General features: G+C 45.7%; 1 protein-coding gene across 1 annotated transcript; it reads right to left on the bottom strand.

Moving 5' to 3' along the window:
- Nucleotides 1-779: 779 nt before the first annotated feature.
- MYL10 (myosin light chain 10) lies at nucleotides 780-22,244 on the bottom strand. The gene is made up of 7 exons (XM_082201608.1): nucleotides 22,114-22,244; nucleotides 13,850-13,939; nucleotides 12,490-12,565; nucleotides 11,396-11,500; nucleotides 6,922-7,000; nucleotides 2,367-2,415; nucleotides 780-1,109 (listed from the first exon to the last, which is right to left on the bottom strand). The coding sequence occupies exons 1-7, from the start codon at nucleotides 22,114-22,116 to the stop codon at nucleotides 1,011-1,013; spliced, it is 501 nt and encodes a 166-aa protein (XP_082057734.1). The 5' UTR covers nucleotides 22,117-22,244; the 3' UTR covers nucleotides 780-1,010.
- Between the last annotated feature and the right edge of the window lie 1,477 nt (nucleotides 22,245-23,721).

Here is a 23,721-nt window from a genome sequence, read left to right as displayed (position 1 = left end):
TCAGCTGGTGCAGGGGTGACATAGAATAGGAGAGACTGAGGGGGTTGGACTTTACTTGGAACAACGCCATTATCTAAGAGAGACTGCTTTCCTTCTCCTCCCTCTGTGAATATTGAATAAACTACCGGGATACCCCGGGTTACAAACACCTCGGGTTACAAACACTTCGGGTTACAGACTCCGCTAACCCGGAAGTAGTACTTCAGGTTAAGAACTTTACCTCAGGATGAGAACAGAAATCGTGCTCCGGCGGCACGGCAGCAGCAGGAGGCCCCATTAGCTAAAGTGGTACTGTTAAGAACAGTTTCAGGTTAAGAACGGACCTACGGAATGAATTAAGTTTGTAACCAGAGGTACCACTGTACCTGGTAAGAACTCTTCTTGTTTTTCTGCTTCTTTGCATCCCACCATGGGAGGGATAGGATTCCCTGAAGCCTTCACACTTTATGTGGCCATTTTGAGCAGGGAACCAAAGACACCTTTGTGTTATTCCAACAAGCAGGTTCCTCGGTTGGGTCTTCAGATTTAAAACAGGTTCCAGTACTCATCTCCTACTCACATTAAGCCAGGTTGGAGGGTTATAAAAAGAGCCCATCCCTGTTTCACAAAGATTCCCTCCATCCCTTGTCTTTTTTCACATATCTCCTGGTGTTTAATAAAGGGAAGGGGAAGAGGTGGAGCTACATTACACTTCCCAACATCGAGAACATCCCATTTGTACATTGCTGATGACAACAAAAAACGAGAATGCACAGAAGACCAAGCAGGGAGATAGATATAAAATGGTATCTTCTGCTTTTATTTATAAAAATGCCCAAGATTATCTAGCACGGCCTTCAACAATCTGCTGCTCCCCAGTTGTTTTCTACGTCTGATGGCAGTTGTACTCCAAAGCATGAGGAGGGCCCCAAGTTGTTGAAGCCTGGTGAAATATAATGGCTTTCCTCTCACTCGGCTTCTTCTGAGGCAACAGTGAATAGCCTTCTCTCAATGGATTATCTCAGCATCTTCTAGTCCTTCTCTTCACCATGAGTGATAACGTAAACAAGGTTCTTGTAGTCCAGGTTGCCGGCAGGATCTGGAGGGAATGCAGTGAACGTCTGTTTCATCTGAGGAACAGAAGAAGGAAATAAAGATGGGAAAGGACAGGATGGGAGTTGCATCTCAAGTGTCACAGGAGTGTGCTGGTCAACAATCACACGGTTCAAAGACTGTTTGCCTACCCCTGCTCTACCCGTTAGTTGGTACCGTTGAAGAGAGCCACTGTAATCATATTTCTCAGAGTTCTGGCTGCAGCTCAAGGTTCCACAAATGGACCACACTCCACTCTATGCTGATGTGGAACCTTCCATAGGGAGCTGGTGTCAAACAACAACATTGAGAGCTAGTGTGGTGTAGGGTTAAGAGTGTGGACTTGGGAGACCAGGATTTGGCCATGAAGCTGATTGGCTGACCTAGGGCTAGTCATAGTCTCTCAGCTTAACTTACTTGTCAGGATAAAGTGGAGAAGGAAGAGAACTATGCATGGGGGAGCACAAGAATTATTGAAAAGCATTGAAAGTACTCAATAAAGAAGACTGGAAAACGTTTATTGACTATATGGGAAATAATTGTTTACAGCTGAAAACGCTGGAAGCATTAAGATAAATTCAACAGTGTAAACAAGTTTTGTTGGATGCAATAATGGAATGCTGAACGGTATAGTTTTTATAAAATATGCAGGGATTTATGATATGTAACATGAACCATGGAAAGAGAAGAAGGGAAGTCATTGATATGCCAAGGATGTAAAATGAGTATCTTAAATTGTAAAACACAAAACTTAATTGAAATTCTATGCAAAAAGGAAAGTACTCAATAAACCGAGGTTATGCCTCCCCTAGCATCAGCCTGCCCCCCAACCAAAGCCTGCTCCCCCTAAAGTCCTGCTCTTGGGGGTATTTTTACTTCTTCAACTTTAGGGGGCAATCTCCTAAAAAGAGCTCAGAAACTTTGGTGGATTTCCAAAAAAAAGCTGAACAACTTTGTCTGCCCCCCATAAACAAAAATCCATGACTACACCCATGGAACCATGTACGCCACCTTCAACACCTTGGAGGGAAAAGTAGGATATAAAGAAAATAAATACAGAAACTGGGAAGGTTAGAAGTTCCCCCTCTAAAGGACCATCAATCTATCCCAGACCAGCTCTTTCCCCCATTTATCTCAAGATAACCAGACTCCCAGGGACTACCCCTGGCAATCTCATGATGCCATCTCAACCATCAAATCTGGAACGAAACAAAAAAACTGGAAATCGTTCTTATCAAATAGAAAAATCTTCACATTTTCAGAAAAAAGGGAGTGCAGCATGTAAGGGATCTTACCTCCTCTTCAGTAAACCGGTCTGCCTGTGTCATGAGCATTTCCTTCATGCTGTTTGAAATAAAGCACATCTATTTAAGGGCCACGGAGGAGGCCACATTTGCAATCTGCACTGTGCTCAAACCTAACATAGCAGGATGAATGCAGTGCTGGCGCCATTATGGCTGAAGGTGTGGAATCATAGAACATAGAGTTGGAAGGGATCCTATTCCAGCTTCCTGCAATGCAGGAATCACAGATCCACTATGTCCCATTGTATCCCCCTCCTGCTAGAGAAGCAATGGCGCGTGAAAAAAGCCAGGTCAGTATGTCTAAGGGTGTGACTGGCGGTGCTTGGAACGGATGGATTCAAGTGAACTAATTTGCTGAATTAATTCGGAAAGCTCTGAGTCACATCTGAAAGCAGTTTCCGCAATGTCCGGGTGAACCAAACAGGAATTAAGTTACTTTTGTGCTGATTTTTTGGAAGCCGCTTTTTAATTCAAACACACACAATGGGATGCTGGACAAAATGGGCCACTTTTGGTCTCACTGTTTCCACTGTTTCCATCCCCCCCCCTCTGTGTCCACCTGTCTGTATCTGGCAACTGTCCTTAATGTGTTGACTCCAGTCCATGAAACCTTCTGCCGCAAGACTCTTCTATTGATTTGGTTTCCAAAGAGGCTCAGTCCGTCCTCTCTCTCTCTCTCTCTCTCTCTCTCAGAAAGCAACCAGTGTCACTTGGCATCTTCTGTTCACATGCATCCAGTGTTTTTGGAAAAAATGTGAGGCCAGATTGGGGGCTGCGGGGGTGGCTGAGGTGGTGGTGGCGAAGGAGGAGGATCAAATACAATTTTGAGCTTCAGAAGCCCAGCACGGCAGCCTCTGGCACCATTACACATAAGAAGGACTGAGTAAAGAACCCAACAGTTTCCATTATTTATTTTATAGAGAAACAAAGACTCAGATTTTCCTAACTAAGAAGCCGTGAGCTTCCCTGCAGTTGTTGTTTTCCATATGACTTGTTTCTTTTTGGGGAGGGAGGAGACAACAACCCCCAAAATCAGACACATAGAAACAAACTGGGTTTATAAAAACAGCGCCTGCCCTGGGGTCCTGATGGTATCTGTTGTGGCCGGTTTCAGCTCGTTCCAATATTTTCAGTCCCAATATTTGGTTTCCTAGTAAGTCACAGAGAGCTGTGCTTTCTTTTTTTTTCAAAACAGAAATGGCATGGAACAAGTTGTGCGTTAATTGAGATAATCTGGCGCACATTGTAGCCTCAAGAAGAGGTCGGTGGGGCTGTGGGCAGCATCAGTGATGTCTGGATGAAGATCCAAGAAGGATTTGATCCTTCTGTGGCTCCATCAAACTGTCTCCTGCAGTCTTGGGGAAGAAACAATTGAGACTCACAACTGGATCTTCCTACTCTTTGCACTTAAACAAAAGGAAAGTGTAAGTGTAAGTGTAATTCTGATCTTTCTAAGCTAGTGGACTCAGCGGCGGAAGAAGCCAATTGGGCGTCTGGGGCGGCGGGCGGGCCTTGCGCCCAGGGGCGGGGCCAGCCAGACTTGGGGGCGGGGCCAGCCAGGGCAGGATGCTCTGCTGGGCCTCTGAGGGGTTTTCCTGCCTCCTCCCCCTCAGCCGCCCTACAGCTGAGGGGGAGGCGGTGGGCGGACCATTTGGGGCAGCGTGGAGCCTGTGGGCGCCTGTGGGCGACCAAGCTACCACGTCACTCCCAGGAGAGACACGTGACTCAGGCGCTGTAGGCCTTGCGGTGAGTGCCGCCTGGCATTTTGTCACCCCCCTCAGTGGTGACACCCGGGGCGCGCCGCCCCCAGCGCACCCCCCTTCCTCCGCACCTGAGTGGACTCTCTAATTGTGGAGAACAATCTTCTTCATTTTGAAAAAGGGAGGAAGAGAAAATTCTCTCTTGGGACAAAGAGTATCTGAAGGCCACTGCAACACAGAATCGAACTGAAAACTGGCCTATTACACCCTTAAGTTCACATGCTAGAAACCTCCTTTGATTGTTGGTTGAGGATTGACAAGTAAGTCGAAAGAGGAGAGGCAACTGAACTCCCAATCCCATATCCTCCAACATTTCTCTGATGAAAATAAGGATGTCCTATTATGACAAACCTAGACAGCATCTTAAAAAGCAGAGACATCACCTGCCAACAAAAATCCGTATAGTTAAAGCTATGGTTTTCCCAGTAGTGATGTATGGAAGCAAGAGCTGGACCATAAAGAAGGCTGATCGTGGAAGAATTGATGCTTTTGAATTCTGGTGCTGGAGGAGACTCTTGAGAGTCCCATGGACTGCAAGAAGATCACACCTCTCCATTCTGAAGGAAATCAGCCCTGAGTGCTTACTGGAAGGACAGATCGTGAAGCTGAAGCTCCAATACTTTGGCTACCTCATGAGAAGAGAAGACTCCCTGGAAAAGACCCTGATGTTGGGAAAGATGGAGGGCACAAGGAGAAGAGGACGACAGAGGACGAGATGGTTCGACAGTGTTCTCGAAGCTACCAGCATGAGTTTGACCAAACTGCGGGAGGCAGTGGAAGACAGGAGTGCCTGGCATGCTCCGGTCCATGGGGTCACAAAGAGTCGGACACGACTAAACGACTAAACGACAACAAATTCTATACCCTCTAACACTTCTTTGATGAAAAAGGGATGTTCTAAAGAAAAGTGGACATTATTGGATCAAATCAGAAACTGGGATGGCTTCTGTAAATCCAGGACTGCCCCTGGAAAACAGGGACGCTTGGATGGTCTGCAATCCTAGAGGGGCATGCAATTGGATGTGCCTGCCTTCTATTCTAGTCCGTGAGCTCACTTGTGGATGTGAGGTTGGATCCACAATGACTTCCTGCGTTGCTCAGGAAATGGAGCGTTGCTTCTGCAAACAGGAGATGGAAGGAAGGAGAGGGCTCTGGCGTCATATATGTGCAGGTCTCTCACATACCCACATTCCTCGCAAACAAGCGGGGAGGGAAATGGGATATTCTGGGCTTTGAAAATATGGACTTTGGAGAAGGTGGTTGGCCACACTTTAAATACAGCTAATTTCCGTCATGGTCCAAGTTGGTGCAAATTTGTGGAGTGCTGTTTGGTATCAACAAGGCTGTTATTGGACAGCTGTGGGAAGCATAATCGCAATGCTGTGCTCTCTTGCTTGTGAGTAAACCTCATAAACGTCAAGGGAACTTTGCAACCTGAATCACCAAACTTTTCCAAACGCCATGCCAGTTTTTGTTTTGTTTGCCCACTTTGGAAGGAGGCTGTTGTTGAGCTTCTACATCGCAAAGGACAATGTGCCCAATCTCTTTCTCATCTATCTCTCTGTGTGGTAAGAGTATGGTGTTTAAGGCAATATAGATATCACATATCTTTGCCATCACATTCAAAATCAGTTCCAAAACTCCCAAATGAATCACGATTTTCCATGTGAGAGGTAAAAACACGCAGTGGAAAAAATGAAATGCCCCAAAAGGATGTTAATTAGATGAAGGTTCTTATTAAAAGGTCAGTCACCGCCAATGGAGGTGGTGGGGGGGGGTTCTGCTGTTGTCTTTCCTTCTTCGCATGGAGAAATGCTATTAATGAATAGCAACCATCGCCTTGAAAGCGGAAAGACTTTCAAAGGGATGTGTGAGCCACACTAAAAAAATTATTAGAGTCAAATGTCTAAATGCTGGAATTATGTGAAATGAGGCTGAGCATCAAATGCAGCCATGGGATTGATTTAATGGTTTGTTATGTAATGATTGACTTTACCCTTGGGTCTAATAAGAAAACAGTATGTTCTGTTGTGTGGTGATGAGCTAATGAAATTGTCTTGTGACTTTGGCTAGGTTGGGCAGGGACCATTTTTGGTGGGGTGTTGTGGATGTCCTTTTCCAGCAAGAAAAACCCTGCAGTTACGAATTATGCATTTATATTCCACTTTGTATTTCGAAATTGTGGGTGCCCTTGATCCTCCTCTCCCAGGATAATACTAGAAGTGGCATTAACTGTGTGGGTGCATGTAAAGCAGGAGGGGGAGCGTGGTATAGTGGCTAGAGCTGCTTCAGTCGCTTCAACACTTTCCCTGATGTGCTAGTTCTCTACATGCAGGGACAGTTTTTGTTTTTGTTTATGTTTGGCTTACATTGGGATTAATTTGTGTCTGCAGCGCAGAGTAGTGTGCATGGGAGCAAATAGAGGCTGAAGCTGGGTTAAAACTGGCCCAGACCTTTATTGGTCACAGCAAACGGTCTCCCTCGGGAGGTGATGAACTCTCCTTCCTTGGAGGTTTTTAAGCAGAAGTTGGATGGCTATCTGTCATGAATGGCTTTAGCTGGGATTTCTGCATTGAAGGGGGTTGGACTAGATGACTGTTGGGGTCCCTTCCAACTCTACCATTCCATGACTCGATGATTCTATGACTGCTCGCAGAATCTGGCATTCCACAGGGCAGGGATCCAGCCATTGGGCAGTGCAATACAACAGACTGGCAATGAGTCATAAACTTGACAGAAGCGAAATTAACATGGGGAAAGAGATTCAAAACGAAGTGAAGACTTACTAATCTGCTTTCACATGACCTTTTCCTTCTCTGTCGAAAACCCTAAAAGCATTCAGAATGATCTCTTCCGGATCTGTGCCTATAAGGGAAACAAGCAGAGATTTATATTTCCAATACTTCTGTGCACACATGTATCTGCTGGTTCACACCACAAATGAACATAACTTAATCTGATTTCACTCCACTCCTCATCATACCGCAACCTCCTGTGCTGGTTACAGAAGAAGACCAGACCGTTAATTTCTGCATTATCCTAGAAAACGAGCCCTATATCAACATTCACAGTCGCCTATGGAGAACGCGGGTGGTGCTGTGGTCTAAACCACTGAGCCTAGGGCTTGCCGGTCAGAAAGTCGGTGGTTCGAATCCCTGTAGTGGGGTGAGCTCCCGTTGTTCGGTCCCTGCTCCTGCCCACCTAGTAGTTCGAAAGCACGTCAAAGTGCAGTTAGATAAATAGGTACCGCTCCGGTGGGAAGGTAAACAGCATTTCTGTGCGCTGCTCTGATTCACCAGAAGCGGCTTAGTCATACTGGCCACATAACCCGGAAGCCGTACCCTAGCTCCCTCAGCCTATAGAGCGAGATGGGTGCCGCAACCCCAGAGTCACCCGCGACTGGACCTAACGGCCGGGGGTACCTTTACCTTTACGGAGAACAGAACTGACACTTAAGCCACCAACAGTCCCATCTCAGTCCTACAAAGAAACTGGGCAACCGAGAGAACAATAGCAACACAGGAGAAGTAGAATATGTAGAATTAGCAAATTTATCTAATAGAATAATAGATCAGGAAGATGGAGTATTTAAGGAAGAGTGGGAAATGTTTGGAGAATAGCTGAAGAATCAGGTTAATCTGGTTAAAACTTTAGCAGGGTTAGTGTAAAGTCAGCAGTGTAAAGTATTAAATATATAGCGGGAAGGGAGAAATATGAATATATGGGGAAATCACTATAAGCAGTCTGTTCCACTGCTGAACAGCTCCTACTGTCAGAACGTTCTTCCTGCTGTTCAGGAGGAATCTCCTACACCCTGGAGCAGCAGAAAACAAGGTTGCTCCATCTTCCATGTGACAGCCCTTCAGGTATTTGAAGATGGCTATCAAGTCACTTCTCTGTCTTCTCTTCCCCAGACTAAACATCCCCAACTCCCTCAACCGTTCTTCATAAGTCTAGATTTCCAGGCTGCCCTCCTTTGAACACCTTCCACTTTGTCAGGTGCAAAGGGGAACAAAGATCCCGTCATAGCTGCCAACGTTTCCCTTTTTTCAAAAGGGATTCCTCGCAAAAAAAGGAAAAAGTTGACAGCTATGGATCCCACACTTTTAATAAGTGTGGAGTTGTCAAGATTAATAAATAACAAGATGAAAGATTTAAAAAATATATATTAAAAGATGATCCAAAAAGAACTCCCTTAATAATAATAATAAAAATTATCTTGTTATTTATTATGACTATGACAGACCAACATGGCTACCTACCTGAACCCAGCCACTGCCACCTTCTAGGCTTGTGGGGCAGCCCACAGGGAAGGAGAGAGAAAGCTTGGTTGTTCGGGCTTTTGGGATTGTAAAAAAAAGAAGTGAAGATCCATGGCTATGCACCCCCCAGAAATTATATGCCAATAGCAGATACAGTACAATCACGTCTCGCGCACAATTATCTTGGGTTATTTGAAACCCCACAAATTAATTGCTTGCAAGGCAGAGAGCTTGAAAACTCCTTTAAGCCGGGTTCTCCCGCTGCGGAAAGAGCTTGTTAAGTTCTCAGACTTGCTTATCAGGCTCTGGGAGGCTCTTGTGAGATATTGTGGGGACTCAAACAGTCCTCCAAGAGCCTGCACAAGAGCCTACCAGAGCCCGGTAAGCAACTCTTAAAAGCTCTCTGCCTTGCTTGAAAGCTAAGGATGGCCATACGAGGCTATGCACATTTTTTTTCAAATCCCTGGAACATAAGCCCAGCACGTCACTTTAGGATCATAGACTTGTAGAATTGGATGGGACCCCAAAGATCATCCAGTCCAACCCCCTGCAATGCAGGAATCTTTTGCCCAACATGAGGCTAGAACCCATGACCCTAAGATTAAGAGTCTCATGCTTTACCAACTGAGCTATCCCAGGTCTGTAGACACGATGACACTGTAGGGTTTGTAAATGGCTTTCAACTGTTTTTAATATTATGTTTTAACATTGTAATTCATCCAAGGACCTTTGAGTGAAGGGCAGGTGATTACTGATGATGACGACAATGATTTATACAATTAGCTGTGCTAGAAATCTGTTAAAGCCATCAAAGCATCGTCAGCGCAGGAGCAAGGGTAGAGAGAGCTGGAATTCTAGAAAGAAGCTGGAAACTTTGGTTAGTGATATATATCCCACTGCCAGATGAGCAGCAAACACACCCACCCTCCCGAAAGCATTCTGTGTTAATGTCAGCCACATGGGCCTCTGCTCCACAAAGAGCTGGAGGAAATGCAATTTGTATACCACGCAGAGATGCCGCGCTGTCCTCAAAGAGACCACTTTGTGCACCAGCTAATCAATAGGGAATGCTTGCCGCAAAATTCCACTTCAAAGCTCAAGAGTCCAGCAGGATTACAGACTACAAACTGCTTCTTTTATTTTTTTTTCACCCAAAGACAGGATGGGAGGGAAGATACCGCTGCAACACTGATTATTCTTTAAACAAATTTGAGAGATACCAAACTGGCCAGGCAGAGCAAAACAGTGGCAGAGGAAGTAGACTTCTACTGAGTCAGACCATTGGTCCATCCTGCTCAGTACAGTACGATCGCGTCTTGCGTGGGGGTTACGTCCCAGGGATGGCGCCTATATGCAAAAGTGTGTGTTGTCCCAAGCGAGCCAGCCACCAGTACAAAGTAAGTGGACTTAACTTTCTATTAGAAAAAAACAGGATCTGCACTGGAGGGTCAGGCCTAAGGAGCACAGCAACTCTTATTTCATAGGTCTTGCCCCCATGAAGCAGTTGCAGAGACTGAAGATCCTCACCTCCAGGGTTTTCCCCAAGCAATCTGAGACCAAGCCTGCATGCCTGTCTTTGCTCTTCTCATTTCATGCCACTTCTTGTCCTGGGAGACCATGGGGGAGGGGAGCTGGTCGCGGAAGGAGAGGGAGACACCATGCCTCTTCACTAGCCAGACTCATCTCTGGCTCTTGGCCTCCCTCTTCTCCAGCCTCTGCTTCTGCCTCCGCTTCTGAACTTCCTTCTGCCACAAACTCTCCCCGCTCACTAAGCCCTGTTACCTCTTCAGCTTCTGACACCACTTCTCCCCAGTCTTCTCCCACTTCTCCCTCTGACCACTAATTGTCGTCCCACCACCAATTCCCCAGCTTTGAGCCTTCTTCCCTTGGGGGGCTGCCCAGCAGGGGCAGAGGAAGGGGGCGGTGGGGGCGGGTTGCCTCGGGTGTCACCACTGAGGGGGTGTGACAAAATGCCCAGCGGCACTCACCGCAGGGCCTGCAGTGCGCCCAAGCCACAGGTCTCTCCTGGGAGTGACACAGTGGCTTGGGCACCTGCAGGCTCCGCGCTGCTCCAAACGGTCTGTCCACTGCCTCCCTCTCAGTTGTAGGGTGGCTGAGTGGAAGGAAGCAGGCAGACTCCTCTGCCACTGCTCCCCAGCTGACTCCTTCCACCATTCCTCTGAATTCAACCAGTCCATGACATTGGCATATATACCTGAACCATCGCTCCATGAACAAAAAATTGTAGGTTGCAATAGCTACATTCCAAGCATACCTCGGATTCATACCAACACCAGCAGCTGCCTTCTCTAGGGTCAGACTTTTTGTCCATCTATTCTGGTGCTCATTACTCTGTTGGTTCAAACAAGTCATTTTTGTTAGAATTCCTGCTCCGTGATTGCAGTCATGGGATTGTTGTCTATCACATGACGGTGTGTGTTTTGACTCCACAGAGTGGGAAGTGACAGAGACAGGATGTTTGCGTTACTGTGTTCTGTGAAGTGGGACTATTGTCCTTTGTTCTTTTCTCTTTTTTTGCTGTCTGATGCTAGAGAGAGAGGGAGCCATGTTGCAGTGCTCCGTGTGTGTTTACATGTAAATAAAGTAGATTAGCCAAAATGCTGAGTTGCTGAGGTCTGTTACGCAAGCTGCGAAGACTCTGCAGATCCCTAAGTGTGCCGATGTCTGATGGCATCGGTCGGTGTGATGTTCAGGCAGAAGAAAGCTTTTGAAGCTCACGAACGACCAGGAAGGAGAGAACATGCCAGTTGGGCATGTGACTCTACCAGGGTCCTACTTGAGTGTAGGACGAGCTCCTGACAATTTTTCCATGTCATCTACTATTGGATCCTTCTGACTGGAGGGCCTATACATATGCAACATGTGCTCTGCCATTGAGCCAGTTAAACTGCCATGGCTCTGCCCCATGCAAATGATTCTGGGAACTGTTTGTAAACAGAGATTCGCACACACCATTTGACCACTGGTTCCCGCATACCTTTGAGCTTCTCACCAAACATAGTAAGGAAGACGGTGAAGTTAATGGCCCCTGGAGCTTCCTTGATCATTTCTTCTAACTCTTCATTCTTGACATTCATGCGACCTATGAGAGAAGAGTGTTCTTGTCACGTGACAGCAAATGGAAATGGAGGCATTCAGCCATGAAGAATTATATAGTTGTAGAGGTGTGACATCATCCAGAGATCTGCACACGCACCTGAACGAATGATACGCAAACCACCGCTCCAAAAGCTCAAACCTAATATTTTCTTTTCTGCAAAGTTGAATAGAGCTTGCAGCAAAGTGTAAAAACCTTAAGGGAAGGAAATCATTGCTCATATTTTGAACCCGGGGACATGGTGGAAAACTCAAGAATTGTCAGGACAAGAAGAAGGCCACAGGATATAGAATGACTCCAAATTACAAGGGTTACGGGTGAAGGGAAAATAAGTTCATTTGCAGATGTTATTGCCTTCTAACTAATGATCCCAGAAGTGGCAGCACCTGAGGTTTTGGCAGAAATTTATTGGTTTGGTGGAGTGGCAGACTTGGAAATAAATAAGTTGGAATTGGAAATAATGTTAAACCTTTGGTGCAAAATTGCAGACCCAGGTTGGCTGGGTTTACCATATGGCAAAGGAAACTTAAGTACTTGGGAGTGTTTATTCAACAAATGGCACCATCCCATTTTCTGTGTCGTCTCTGATTGGCTAGGATAAACCAACTAACACAAGAAGGTTCAGTCTTCCATCTTGATTCAAAATGGTATCCAATTTGATCCAAACAGATGAAAACCTGCTCCTTGAGCTCAGGAACCATGAAGAAGAAGAAGAAGAAGAAGAAGAAGAAGAAGAAGAAGAAGAAGAAGAAGAAGAAGAAGAAGAAGAAGGCGGCTCAGGGTGGCTAACATCAATATATATAATACATTAAGACATAAAATTCAGCAATCGACTGAAATACAGCTTAAAACCGGATTAACATCAAAATAATGTGGTTACCAATATCCTAAGAGACGTCCAAACGCACAGCAAACAAACAACTTTCCAAAATACATATTAGATGCCAGTACACAAAAAAGTATGTGCTTTTTACCCAATGCAGCAAAGGTGTCTCTCAAGTCAGCCTTGTCAATGAAGCCATCTCGGTTCTGATCCATGATTGTGAAGGCCTATTGCAAAATACAAAGAGTGAGAGATTGGGAGTGGGGGATATTGCTTATAATTGTGTTGAATCCAATGAGGGGAAAAACCCTCCGTAGCCTCTAGCATTTCGTAAACGGCTAACTTGGATTCATTAATTTCAACACGTCTGCAGTAAGTAAAACTTGAATGAGTTCAACACTTTGCATATGCCTCAAAACTAAAATACACATTTTATATGCACTTTGTTACCTTTTTTTGAGCCAAGAACAATATGACGAAATTTGGAGAAGTGTCTGGAGGTGGTTGGAGGCTGGATGGCGGCTAACAGATTGAGGCTGTATCCTGACAAGACAAAAGTACTGTTTGGGGGGGACAGGAGGCGGGCAGGTGTGGAGGACTCCCTGGTCCTGAATGGGGTAACTGTGCCCCTGACTTACTGGACATTCTGGACTTACAGCTGTCCATGGAGGCACAAGTCAATTCTGTGTCCAGGGCAGCTGTTTACCAGCTCCATCTGGTACACAGGCTGAGACCCTATCTGCCCACGGACTGTCTCACCAGAGTGGTGCATGCTCTAGTTATCTCTCGCTTGGATTACTGCAATGCGCTCCACATGCGGCTACCTTTGAAGGTGACCCGGAAACTACAACTAATCCAGAATGCAGCAGCTAAACTGGTGACTGGGAGCGGACGCCAAGACCACATAACACCCGTCTTGAAAGATCTACATTGGCTCCCTGTTCGTTTCTGAGCACAATTCAAAGTTTTGGTGCTGACCTTTAAAGCCCTAAATGGCCTCAGTCCAGTATACCTGAAGGAGCGTCTCCACCCCCATCGTTCTGCCCGACACTGAGGTCCAGCTCTGAGGGCCTTCTGGCAGTTCCCTTGCTGTGAGAAGCCAAGTTACCGAGAACCAGGCAGAGGGCCTTCTTGGTAGTGGCACCCGCCCTGTGGAATGCCCTCCCACCAGATGTCAGAAAGAAAAAGTACTAGACTTCTGAGGACATCTGAAGGCAGCCCTGTTTATGGAAGCTTTTTATGTTTAACAGACCATTGTATTTTAATATTTTGTTGGAAGCCGCCCAGAGTGGCTAGGGAAGCCCAGCCAGATGGGCAGGGTATAAATAAATTATTATTATTATTATTATTATTATTATTATTATTATTATTATTAAATGCTAACTTCATTGTGGTCCGTGTATTAGTTGAGCAAGTACAAATCAGGTTGCTTTGTTTAAAAACACAGACCAAACAAAATCCTCACAATATCCCAAAGTCAAGTGTTTTGCACAGCCTTAGGGAGAACTTACCTCTTTAAATTCTTGGATCTGGCTTTGATCAAACATAGAGAATACATTGGAGCCACCTCCTTCCTTCTTGTGTCTGGCCATTTTGGGTGCCTGCAAATTAAGAATGAGGATATTACTATTATTATTATTATTAAGTGAATTTATATACCGCCCTATACCCAAGGGTCTCAGGGTGGTTCACTGAATAAAATCAAGTTATAAAACTACAAAATGCCTAATAAAAATAAAAACAACAACCCAATAGCCCACCACCAACCCCCCCCCCACCACATTTTAAAAGGCTATAGGATGTAAATCAGATCAAGCAAAGGCCTGGTTAAAAAAGAATGTTATTGCCTGGCACTTAAAGGTGTATAATGAAGGCGCCAGGTGAACTTCCCTGAGGAGAGCATTCCACAGACGGGGAGCCACTGCAGAGAAGGCCCCGTTCTCGTGTTGCCACCCTCCGGACCTCTTGAGGAAGAGGCACACCAACGAAGGCCTCAGAAGATGATCTCGGGATCCAGGTAGGTTCATATGGAAAGAGGCAGTCCTTGAGGTATTGCAGTCCTGAGAATAATCCTGGGAGGGGGACTATACCCAGGCACCCAGGCAGAGCGTGACTCTGGTCCTGATGAGAATTCAGACTGAAATGAATTCAACTTTGGAGTCCAGCAGCATTATAGACTACAATCCGCCCCATTGATTTCCCTTTCCCTGGACCAGGCCCCCCAGCAAGGGTAGACCAGCAAAAAATATTGACACAGGATATAAAATGAATACATGATCTCATTTTTACGTTAATAATAGAAATGATAATATTTGTACTTGTTGAGAATATTAAGACCTTAATGACGAATATCACTAATGTAAGCACCCACACAATCATAACTGGACTAAATGCACACATTAAACTTGTATATGTAATGCAACACAATTTGTATCACACAACAACTTTGTTGCATTCACGTGGCATTCACTTACAACAACATGCGAAACCCACAAATGTTTCTGCACATAAGATCTCCCAGTTTGCTCTGAAGACAGAGACTTTGTAAGCGATGAGGAGGTGGTCCTTAAAAGGAGGAGGAGCTTTGGGTGGATAGCATCATTATATAGTTTAGACACTAGGTGGCAAGAGATCTAATCGGGATGCCAGTTTAAATGTAATACAGAGGTGCCTCGCAAGACGAAATTAATCCATTCGGTGAGTCTCTTCGTCTAGCGGTTTTTTCGTCTTGCGAAGCAACGCTATTAGCGGCTTAGCGGCTTAGCGCTATTAGCGGTTTAGCGGCTATTAAAGGCTTAGCGGCTATTAAAGGATTAGCAGATTAGTGGCTAAAAGGCTATTAGCGGCTTAGTGGCTTAGAAAAAGGGGGGGGACCCCAAAAAAATCGGAACACTTGCAAGACGTTTTCGTCTTGCAAAGCAAGCCCATAGGGAAAATCGTCTTGCGAAGCAGCTCAAAAATGGAAAACCCTTTCGTCTAGCGGGTTTTCCGTCTTGCGAGGCATTCGTCATGTGGGGCACCACTGTATTGGGAGAGCCCAGGTAAGCCCTGACTATTGATGATGAGACACGGCTCATGCACACCATTTGAATAGCAATGCCCATCAATTTTTGGGACACCCAGCCCCCTCAATTTTTTTTTGGGGGGGGGCAAAGGGACCTCAGTCCCTAGGAGCCAACTCCATCTAATTATAACAGATGGAGTGGAGTCAGGAGTTTCTTGTTGCTGTTCTTGTTTTGAGAGAGATGAAAAAGTTCTTATCTAAACCCTTTTTCTGTTTCCTTTCCTTGGTTATCTGTCAGGGGGTTCAAAGGAGTTGTAACAGGGACCGCAGTAAAAAGGGGGGCAAGGCTGGAGTTAGAGTGGGGTAGGCCCCTTCTTCCCCCCTCTTTTTCTGCCACGCTTTCACCCACCAAAAGTTACAAGTGTCATAATAACGGACCTGGATTTTTGAGGATTCTGTATTGCTGTCATTTTTCAATTTAAGAAAAACAAAGAGTTTTTAAAAAACCCCACACTTTAAAACAAATACCGTATTTTTCGCTCTATAAGACGCACCAGACCACAAGACGCACCTAGTTTTTGGAGGAGGAAAACAAGAAAAAAAATATTCTGAATCTCAGAAGCCAAAACAGCAAGAGGGATCGCTACACAGTGAAAGCAGCAATCACTCTTGCTGTTCTGGCTTCTGGGATAGCTGCGCAGCCTGCATTTGCTCCATAAGACGCACACACATTTCCCCTTACTTTTTGGGAGGGAAAAAGTGAGTCTTATAGAGCAAAAAATACGGTACTTGAAAATAAATGAAACAGTGTGCAAAGATAAAACCAGAGGCTGATGCGAAGATGCATTATCCTCGCTAAGGATTTTCTCTGCAATAATTCTTTGCATTTCTCCTGGCTGCCGGGCTTAGGAAGTGAGGGAAGAAATGAGAGCAATGGACTGACGCAGTTGAGCAGACTGTGTGAATCACCCTTGCCATCCAGGGACTGAGACAGGACGGAGACTGTGGTGTGTGTGTGTCAGCAGAGAGGGGGCTAAACAAAACTAAGACCAGAACCAGAGGCAGCGTGGAGCAGTGGTTAGAGCGCTGGACTGGGACCTAGTAAACCGGGGTTCAAATCTTCACTTGGCCATGAAGCTTACCAGTCGTTGCCCCTCATTCTGACCTACCTCGCAGGGTGGTTGTGGGAGTTAAATGAGGAGGGGGAGACCCATGTATGCCACCTTGAACTTCTTGGAGGAAAAGGTGGGATATAAATGCAATATACAAACAAACTTGCGGACATCCAACGAAGCTGCATGTCGAAAGATTTGGGGCGAGGGGAAAAAAATAAAGGACTTCTTCATGCAGTACGTAGTTAAACTATGGTACTCCCTGCCACAGGAAGTAGGGATGGCCACAAACTTGGATGGCTTTATAAAAAGAGGGGGGCTGGAGAAATTTGTGGAGGACATCGCTGTCAGTGGCAGCATGGTGGAAGGCAGCAAAGCTTCTGCACAACGGTGGCTGGAAACCTCAGGAGGGGAGAGAGGGCTCTTGTGTTCGAATCCTGCCTCTGGGGTTCCCATCGGGGCATCTGGTTGGCCACTGTGAGGACAGGACGCTGGACTAGATGGGACCCTGGCCTCGTAGAAAGAGCTGGAAGTCCCCTGGAGAGTCCTGCCGTCATCTCTGTTTCCCTCCCCCGGGATTCCATTTGGATCCGGTGTGCTGCAATCTTTTGATCCTCTCCTTTTATGGATGGCATTCCATACCTCTGATCATTATTATTTTTTTATTCCTCCTTTTCCAGTTCTAGCTATAATTAGATGATAAATCTAATCCAGGCTTATGCCTCAGTTCACGGTGTCACGGCAGAGATGCCGGCGAAGTGACGTTTAGGGGGATCCAAGAATGGAAAAGAGAGTTTTGTGTTCCAATTTAAAAAAGAAAGAAACAAAGAAAGAAATTCATAGGGACAGTGGGAGGAAAGGGGAATTATTTGCATGCACAGTGGGGGGGGGGGAGGAATGTCTTCAATTTCAGGCAGCAGGCAACTGCCTGCCAGGATAGAAGCTCAGAAAGTGGTGGGGATTATTTAGCTGTGATTCCTGCCTTGTGGGGTGGGGGTGGACTAGATGACCCCTGGGGAACCCTTCAAACTCTACAATTTGATCATGCTATGGCATATAAATTTCGTGAAATAAATAAGGAAGTTCATTATCTACCCTGGAGGAAAGCGGACTGCAAGGGCCCATGGCAACAATTCTCCCACATCAGACCAAAGCTTTGGCATACTCTTCCCCACGGCAGCCAAACGGATGCCCACAAGCAAGGCTTAAATCTGATGGCATCCCCTAGTTATCTGTGCCCAGCACCTGGTGTTCAGAGATAGACTTCCTCTGAGCAAGGAAGTTCCATTTAGCCATCTTGTCCGATAGGCATCGATTGACCCAACCTCCCGATCCTCTTTGAATAAGAACATCCCCGACTGATGGGTCGCACAAACCCTCCTGAAGCTGAACCCTTGCGCACGGGGGTGACATCCCCCCCCCCGGAGCAGAGGTGGTGGATGTGTGCTCTTGCTCACACTGAGAGCCAGTGTGGTGTAGTGGTTAAGAGCGGTGGACTCGTAATCTGGTGAACCGGGTTCGCGTCTCCGCTCCTCCACATGCAGCTGCTGGGTGACCTTGGGCCAGTCACACTTCTCTGAAGTTTCTCAGCCTCACTCACCTCACAGAGTGTTTGTTGAGAGGGAGGAGGGGGAAAGGAGATTGTTAGCCACTTTGAGACTCCATAGGGTAGTGATAAAGCAGGATATCAAATCCAAACTACTCCTTCTCCTTCTCCTCCTCTTCTTCTTCTTCCTGGCTTCTCTCTGCTGCCGCCAAAGCTGCCACCACTGTCAAGGTGGCGTGAGGTGTGGTGTCGGCAGAGGAAGCGAGTGAGGAGGAAAGGGAGCGAGCATCTGCCAGGGAGAGGCTGTGGCAGGCGAGGCAGTCAGCTGAATTACGTGGCAGCGCAGAACCAAAAGACACACACCCCGATTTTCAGCTGGAAAATGTTGCAGAGGTTTACAAAAGGTTTGCCTAGTCCTGCATCCGGGTCATTCGGGAAAGCAGGGTTGGAAGGCAGTAGCCTTCTCCCAGGGAATAGGGAAATAACTTCCCCTATGAGGAAGGGTTATAACATTCCCCCCACCCCAGGGTTGCCATATTTCAGAAAGTGAAAATCCGGACACAAAAAACATTTTTTGGCAAATTTGTTGAGCTTTTCGTGAGATGGGGTATGTGTGTTTCTGTCCAGATAATATTTCTGACGGACAATCCCAGATATGTCCGGGAAATCCTGGATGTATGGCAGCCCAGTTATATTTTATTAAATTTTCAAAACAATCCCAGATACACTCCAATACATCATGATTTTTTTTCTTTGGTTTTGTCGACTTCCCACCCCATTTTCCATGGTGTTTTTTTTATTTCTCCCCCTTGCTGCACGATATCTTCTCTCACCACAACGACAATACAATGCTCTCTCCTTCCTCCTGTTCCTCGTGGTTCAAATCCAGCTCGCGAATTCATCATACTATAGTATTTCTTTAAATAATCCGAAAAAGACTTCCATTCATGGAAGGGTTATAACATTAGAGGCTTTTTAGTATGGGGGGAAAGGCGAGGAAGGGGGGGGAATAACAGAAATCTATAAAATTATGCATGGAGGCAGGGGAGAGGAAATGAAGTTTTTCTCTCTCTGTTTCATAGCACCACAACCCAATGGGGTCATCCAAGGAAGCTGATTAGCAGGAGAGGGAGAAAAGGCAGACGGAAGATTTGTAGGGTCTGAAGAGAAACTAGCGCATGAAAGTAGACAGGGAGGAAGTTTGTCTCCTCCTCACAAGACTTGAACTTGGAGATCCTCCAAGCAAAGTGGATGATTCAGGACAGAGAACAGGGAGGCAGCTGCCTCTGCAATGAACTCGCTGAGGAACCGGCTACCAAAAGATGAACTCCACGTTCACCCATTTAAAGTACTACGATAACCGCTGTAAACCACTGTAAAGCCCTAAATGGCCTCGGTCCAGTATACCTGAAGGAGCGTCTCCACCTCCATCGTTCTGCCCGGACCCTGAGGTCCAGCACCGAGGGCCTTCTGGCGGTTCCCTCACTGCGAGAAGCCAAGTTACAGGGAAGCAGGCAGAGGGCCTTCTTGGTAGTGGCGCCCGCCCTGTGGAACGCCCTCCCACCAGATGTCAAAGAGAAAAATAACTACCAAACTTTTAGAAGATATCTGAAGGCAGCCCTGTTTAGGGAAGCTTTTAATGTTTAACAGGTTATTGTATTTTAGTGTTTTGTTGGAAGCCGCCCAGAGTGGCTGGGGAAACCCCGCCAGATGGGCGTGGTATAAATAATAATAAATAATAATAATAATAATAATAATAATTATTATTATTATTATTAAACAGTCATGGCTTCCCCCAACGGATCCTGGGAACCGCCGTTCATTGAGGGTGCTAGAGTTGTTTAAAAGACCCTTATTTCCTTCACAGCTGCAGCTTCCATGTGAAGAAGGATTGCTTGTTAAACCACAAAGGGAACTGTTTCTAAATTTGCACAAATAGCATACTTCAGAATGAAGCGGTAGAGGCCGTGCGGCGACGTGTTGGGCTAGGGCCCATGAAGCTCGCTGGGTGATCTTGGGGCCAGCCCTTATCTCCCAACTTAACCTGCCTCACAGGGAAGTTGTGAGGAGAAAGTGAGGAGAGGGGAAGGACTGAATAGCTGCTATTCTAGGATTCCCCTTCCCCAGCCCTCGAGATTCAGGGCCACCGCAGTTCCCTGCCTTGCAGCGATTATTGTCTTACTTCTGACAACAGAGGTTTGTCTCCCAGTAATCGTTTGAAAGTAGCATTACAGAAAGAGCTGAAACTTTACGATGCTATAAAACCCCAGTAATATTTATAAATCCTTTTAAGACATCGTAAAGTGTGAGAGGTGGGGAGGGGGCAGCGGGGGGTGGGGGTGAGGGGCGGAAAGCCTCCCTGCAGAGCTCATTTGGCATAATTACATGTACATTTCTCTCTGATTAATAAAGAATGATCGTTTCCTTATGTATAGACGTCCTCGGGTTGCTTTCATTAAGAATATTACCATCATTACTTGGGATAGGATTTCCCCCCCTACCCTTTTTGCCATTTTGAACATGTTTGATGCTTCCCTGAGACTCTGTGTGCTTCAGAAAGTATTTTTTAAAGCACAAATTATTATTATTATTATTATTATTATTATTATTATTATTATTATTAATCCCTCTTCCATTTTAAAAAACGAACAAAAAACTGCTTACAATGCAAAATAACCACAAAGATAAGAAGGGGAGCAGGCCTTCACAGGACTTGGAGACATAGCTGTTATCTTTTCTCTTTTCTTGTGAGGAATCCTATTCGGAATAAGGGAATTTCCCTTAAAAAAAGGAAAACGTTGACAGCTATGTTTGGAGAGAATCATAGAATTGTGGAGTTGGAAGGGACCCCAAGGGTCATCCAGTCCACCCCCTCATGCAGAAAATGCAGCTAAAAATCCCCAGGCAGATGGCCATCCATCCTCTGCTTAAAAACATCCAGTGAAGGGTAGAAGGCTGGAATAGTGCTGTACCCAAAACTCCCACTTCTCAAAACATTTCTTCTCCTGTGAAAGAGCCTCCCATTTTTTCCTCCCTCCAGAATTTTGGTGGGTTAACCCTTGAACGTAGCTTATCATAGAAAGGTGACCATCTTGCAAAGCACCCAGAAGGCTTCCCCCAGTTTTCTATTAAACATTAATCCAGCACCCTGCAGCCTCCCTAGCTGCCCACACTTATTTATCTTGTTTACTGAAAAGCAGTTGCAGACGGCTTAGCATTTTAGACGATCTGTAAGCCTGTTTTCTGTTAATCTCTCTGATCTGAAAAATCCTCATGGGAGAAGTTACTTCCTAATGTCTTCCCCTGAGCATTATTTTCAGGGGAAAGGCTATGGCTCAGTGGTAGAGCATTTCCCTTAGGTCCCAAGTACAATCCTCGGTATCTCCAGATAGGGCTGGAAGAGAACCCTGCCTGAAACCCTGGAGAGCAGCTACCATTCAGTGTAGACAATACTGGGCTACATGGACCAATGCTCTGAGGCAGTTCCATATGTTCCTTATTGAAGCTGGGGTGGCTGTCTTCTGAGCACCTGAGACTGACACCGTCACAGATTTCTTCTTAAGGGAAATATTTCCTTATAGCTTAAAAAAAAACAACCCACCCCTTTCAGAACTGATTTCTTTAAAACTGACTTTAAAAAAACCCACTTCACTTTAAAAAAAGAATGGTAAACGACTGTCAGGCACAGAGCAGCCAGCCTCCCCACCTTCCAATAGAAAACCCAGCTGAGGATATCCATTAGGTTTTCAGGAAACCTGGGCACCCAAGGAGGCTGCAGAGCGCAGGCTGCCAGAGCGATGATTTGCAGCATGAAATAAAAGCCTTCCCTGGCCACCTGGAAAGCAATGAAACCCCTGCCCCCCCCCCCAAGACCGTAACCAAAATGTTATTTTCCCTTTGATAATTTTGAAATGCAATTTTTTTGTTTCTTAGTAATTGAAGGAGAATGATTAAAAAAAAGAAACCAGGACAATTTTTTGGCCACAGCACCAAGGAGGAAAGGAAGAAGGAAGGAACTGATTGTGAAAAGAAGAAATGAATTGCACAAGATTAAATATAAGGATGAATTTGCTTTGCCTCCTAGGGAAGGGAAGGAGGGAGGAAGGAACCTACCATATTGGAGTTCTTCAGCGCTGCTATCAATCCACCAGCCAAACGACACAATGACTATTGTCCCTCTATATATAGCAGCATTTGGGAGTAAAAATATGCTCAGCCCAAGTTTAGACAATAGATGTGAGACTGGAGAAGGGCAGCAACCAGACCACACTGCCATTCCAGGCATTTTGTCCCAACTGGTAGCCTTGCTTCCATAGAATTAACACCTGGCAGATAACTCTTTCCGGAGAGCAGTGACAAGAGCAGTTGCAAAAGTGAAATTCCACATGGGCAAGATCTTTGGGAGAGAAAAGGATGGGGAGGGGTGTTTTCGTGTACAACACTGATCCTCTAGTGGATCAGAACCTGGTTAAGAAACAGGAAGAAGGGAGTAGGAATAAATGGACCATTATCCCAATGGAGAAGGTGGAGTTCCCCCAAGGAATCTATTCCGAACTTAAAAATGGTAATGCTGGTGGTCAACAAAAGAGGTTTAAAAACTGTCTCAAGGCAAATCTTTAAAAATGTAGTATAAATACTGACAACTGGGAAACACTAGCCTGCGAGCGCTCCAATTGGAGAACAGCCTTTACCAAATGTGTCATGGGCTTTGAAGACACTCGAACTCAGGAAACAAGGGAGAAACGTGCTAAGAGGAAGGCACGCTTGGCAAATCCACACCGTGATCAACTCCCGCCCGGAAACCAATGTCCCCACTGTGGAAAGACGTGTGGATCCAGAACTGGCCTCTGCAGTCACTTACAGACTCATTGTTAAAACCGTGTTTATGGAAGACAATCTTACTCGGCTATGAGTGATCGCCAAAGAAGTAGAAGAAGGTGTTGGGACCTGTGCTTTTTAATTTGCTCGTAAGCAATCTCAAGTTAGGGATGAGCGATGAAGGGGCCAGGTTTGCTGATGATACAAAATCGTTCAGGGCAGTTGAAACCCAAAAGGGGTTGTGAAAAAGCCCCAGAAGGATCTCTCCAAATTTGAGTCAATGGTTAGTAAAATGGCAAATGCAATTCAGCACAAACAAGTGTAAAGAGATGCATGTCGGGGCAAAAAAATAAAATAAACCCTAATTTCACATATACGGTCATGGAGTCTGAACCGGTACTGACTGATCAGGAGCAGCACTTTCAGGTCGTAGTGGATAGTTAGATAATGTGTGTGGCAGCTGTGGAAAAGGCAAATCCTATTTAGGAAAGGAACTGATGATAAAAGTGCCAGTAATCCTACAAATCTATGGCGTGGCTTCACTTGGAGTGCTGTGTCACCTTATCTCAAAAAAGGATATTGCAGAGTCAGAAAAGGTTCAGAAAAGGGCAAGTCAGATAATCAAAAGGATGGAGCAATTCCCGGAAAGATGGGGGCATTTGGGACTTTTTAGCTTAGAGAAAAAGGCGACTAAGAAGTTAATAAAAATATGCATGGCGTGGAAGAAGTGGGTAGAGGAAAGCTCTCTCTCTCTCTCTCTCTCTCTCACACACACACACACACACACACACACATATACACACCTCTCATGACACTAGAACTTGTGAACATCCCATGGAGCTGAACGTCTGAAGAGTCAGGGCAGAAAACAGAAGGAAATTCTTAATGCGGTGCATGGATACT

This window comes from Podarcis vaucheri (assembly GCF_965113315.1).
Source record: "Podarcis vaucheri genome assembly, chromosome: 15".
In the NCBI taxonomy this organism is placed as follows: domain Eukaryota; kingdom Metazoa; phylum Chordata; class Lepidosauria; order Squamata; family Lacertidae; genus Podarcis; species Podarcis vaucheri.
Note: the sequence above shows the minus strand (reverse complement) of the source record. Positions and strands in the feature narration are given on the sequence as shown.

Coding starts and splice junctions, on each gene's coding strand:
- MYL10 (XM_082201608.1), bottom strand. Junction 12,566..13,849: donor AGATCCAAGAATTTAAAGAG/GTAAGTTCTCCC, acceptor ATTTTGCAATAG/GCCTTCACAATCATGGATCA. Junction 7,001..11,395: donor GTTTGGTGAGAAGCTCAAAG/GTATGCGGGAAC, acceptor TTTCCCTTATAG/GCACAGATCCGGAAGAGATC.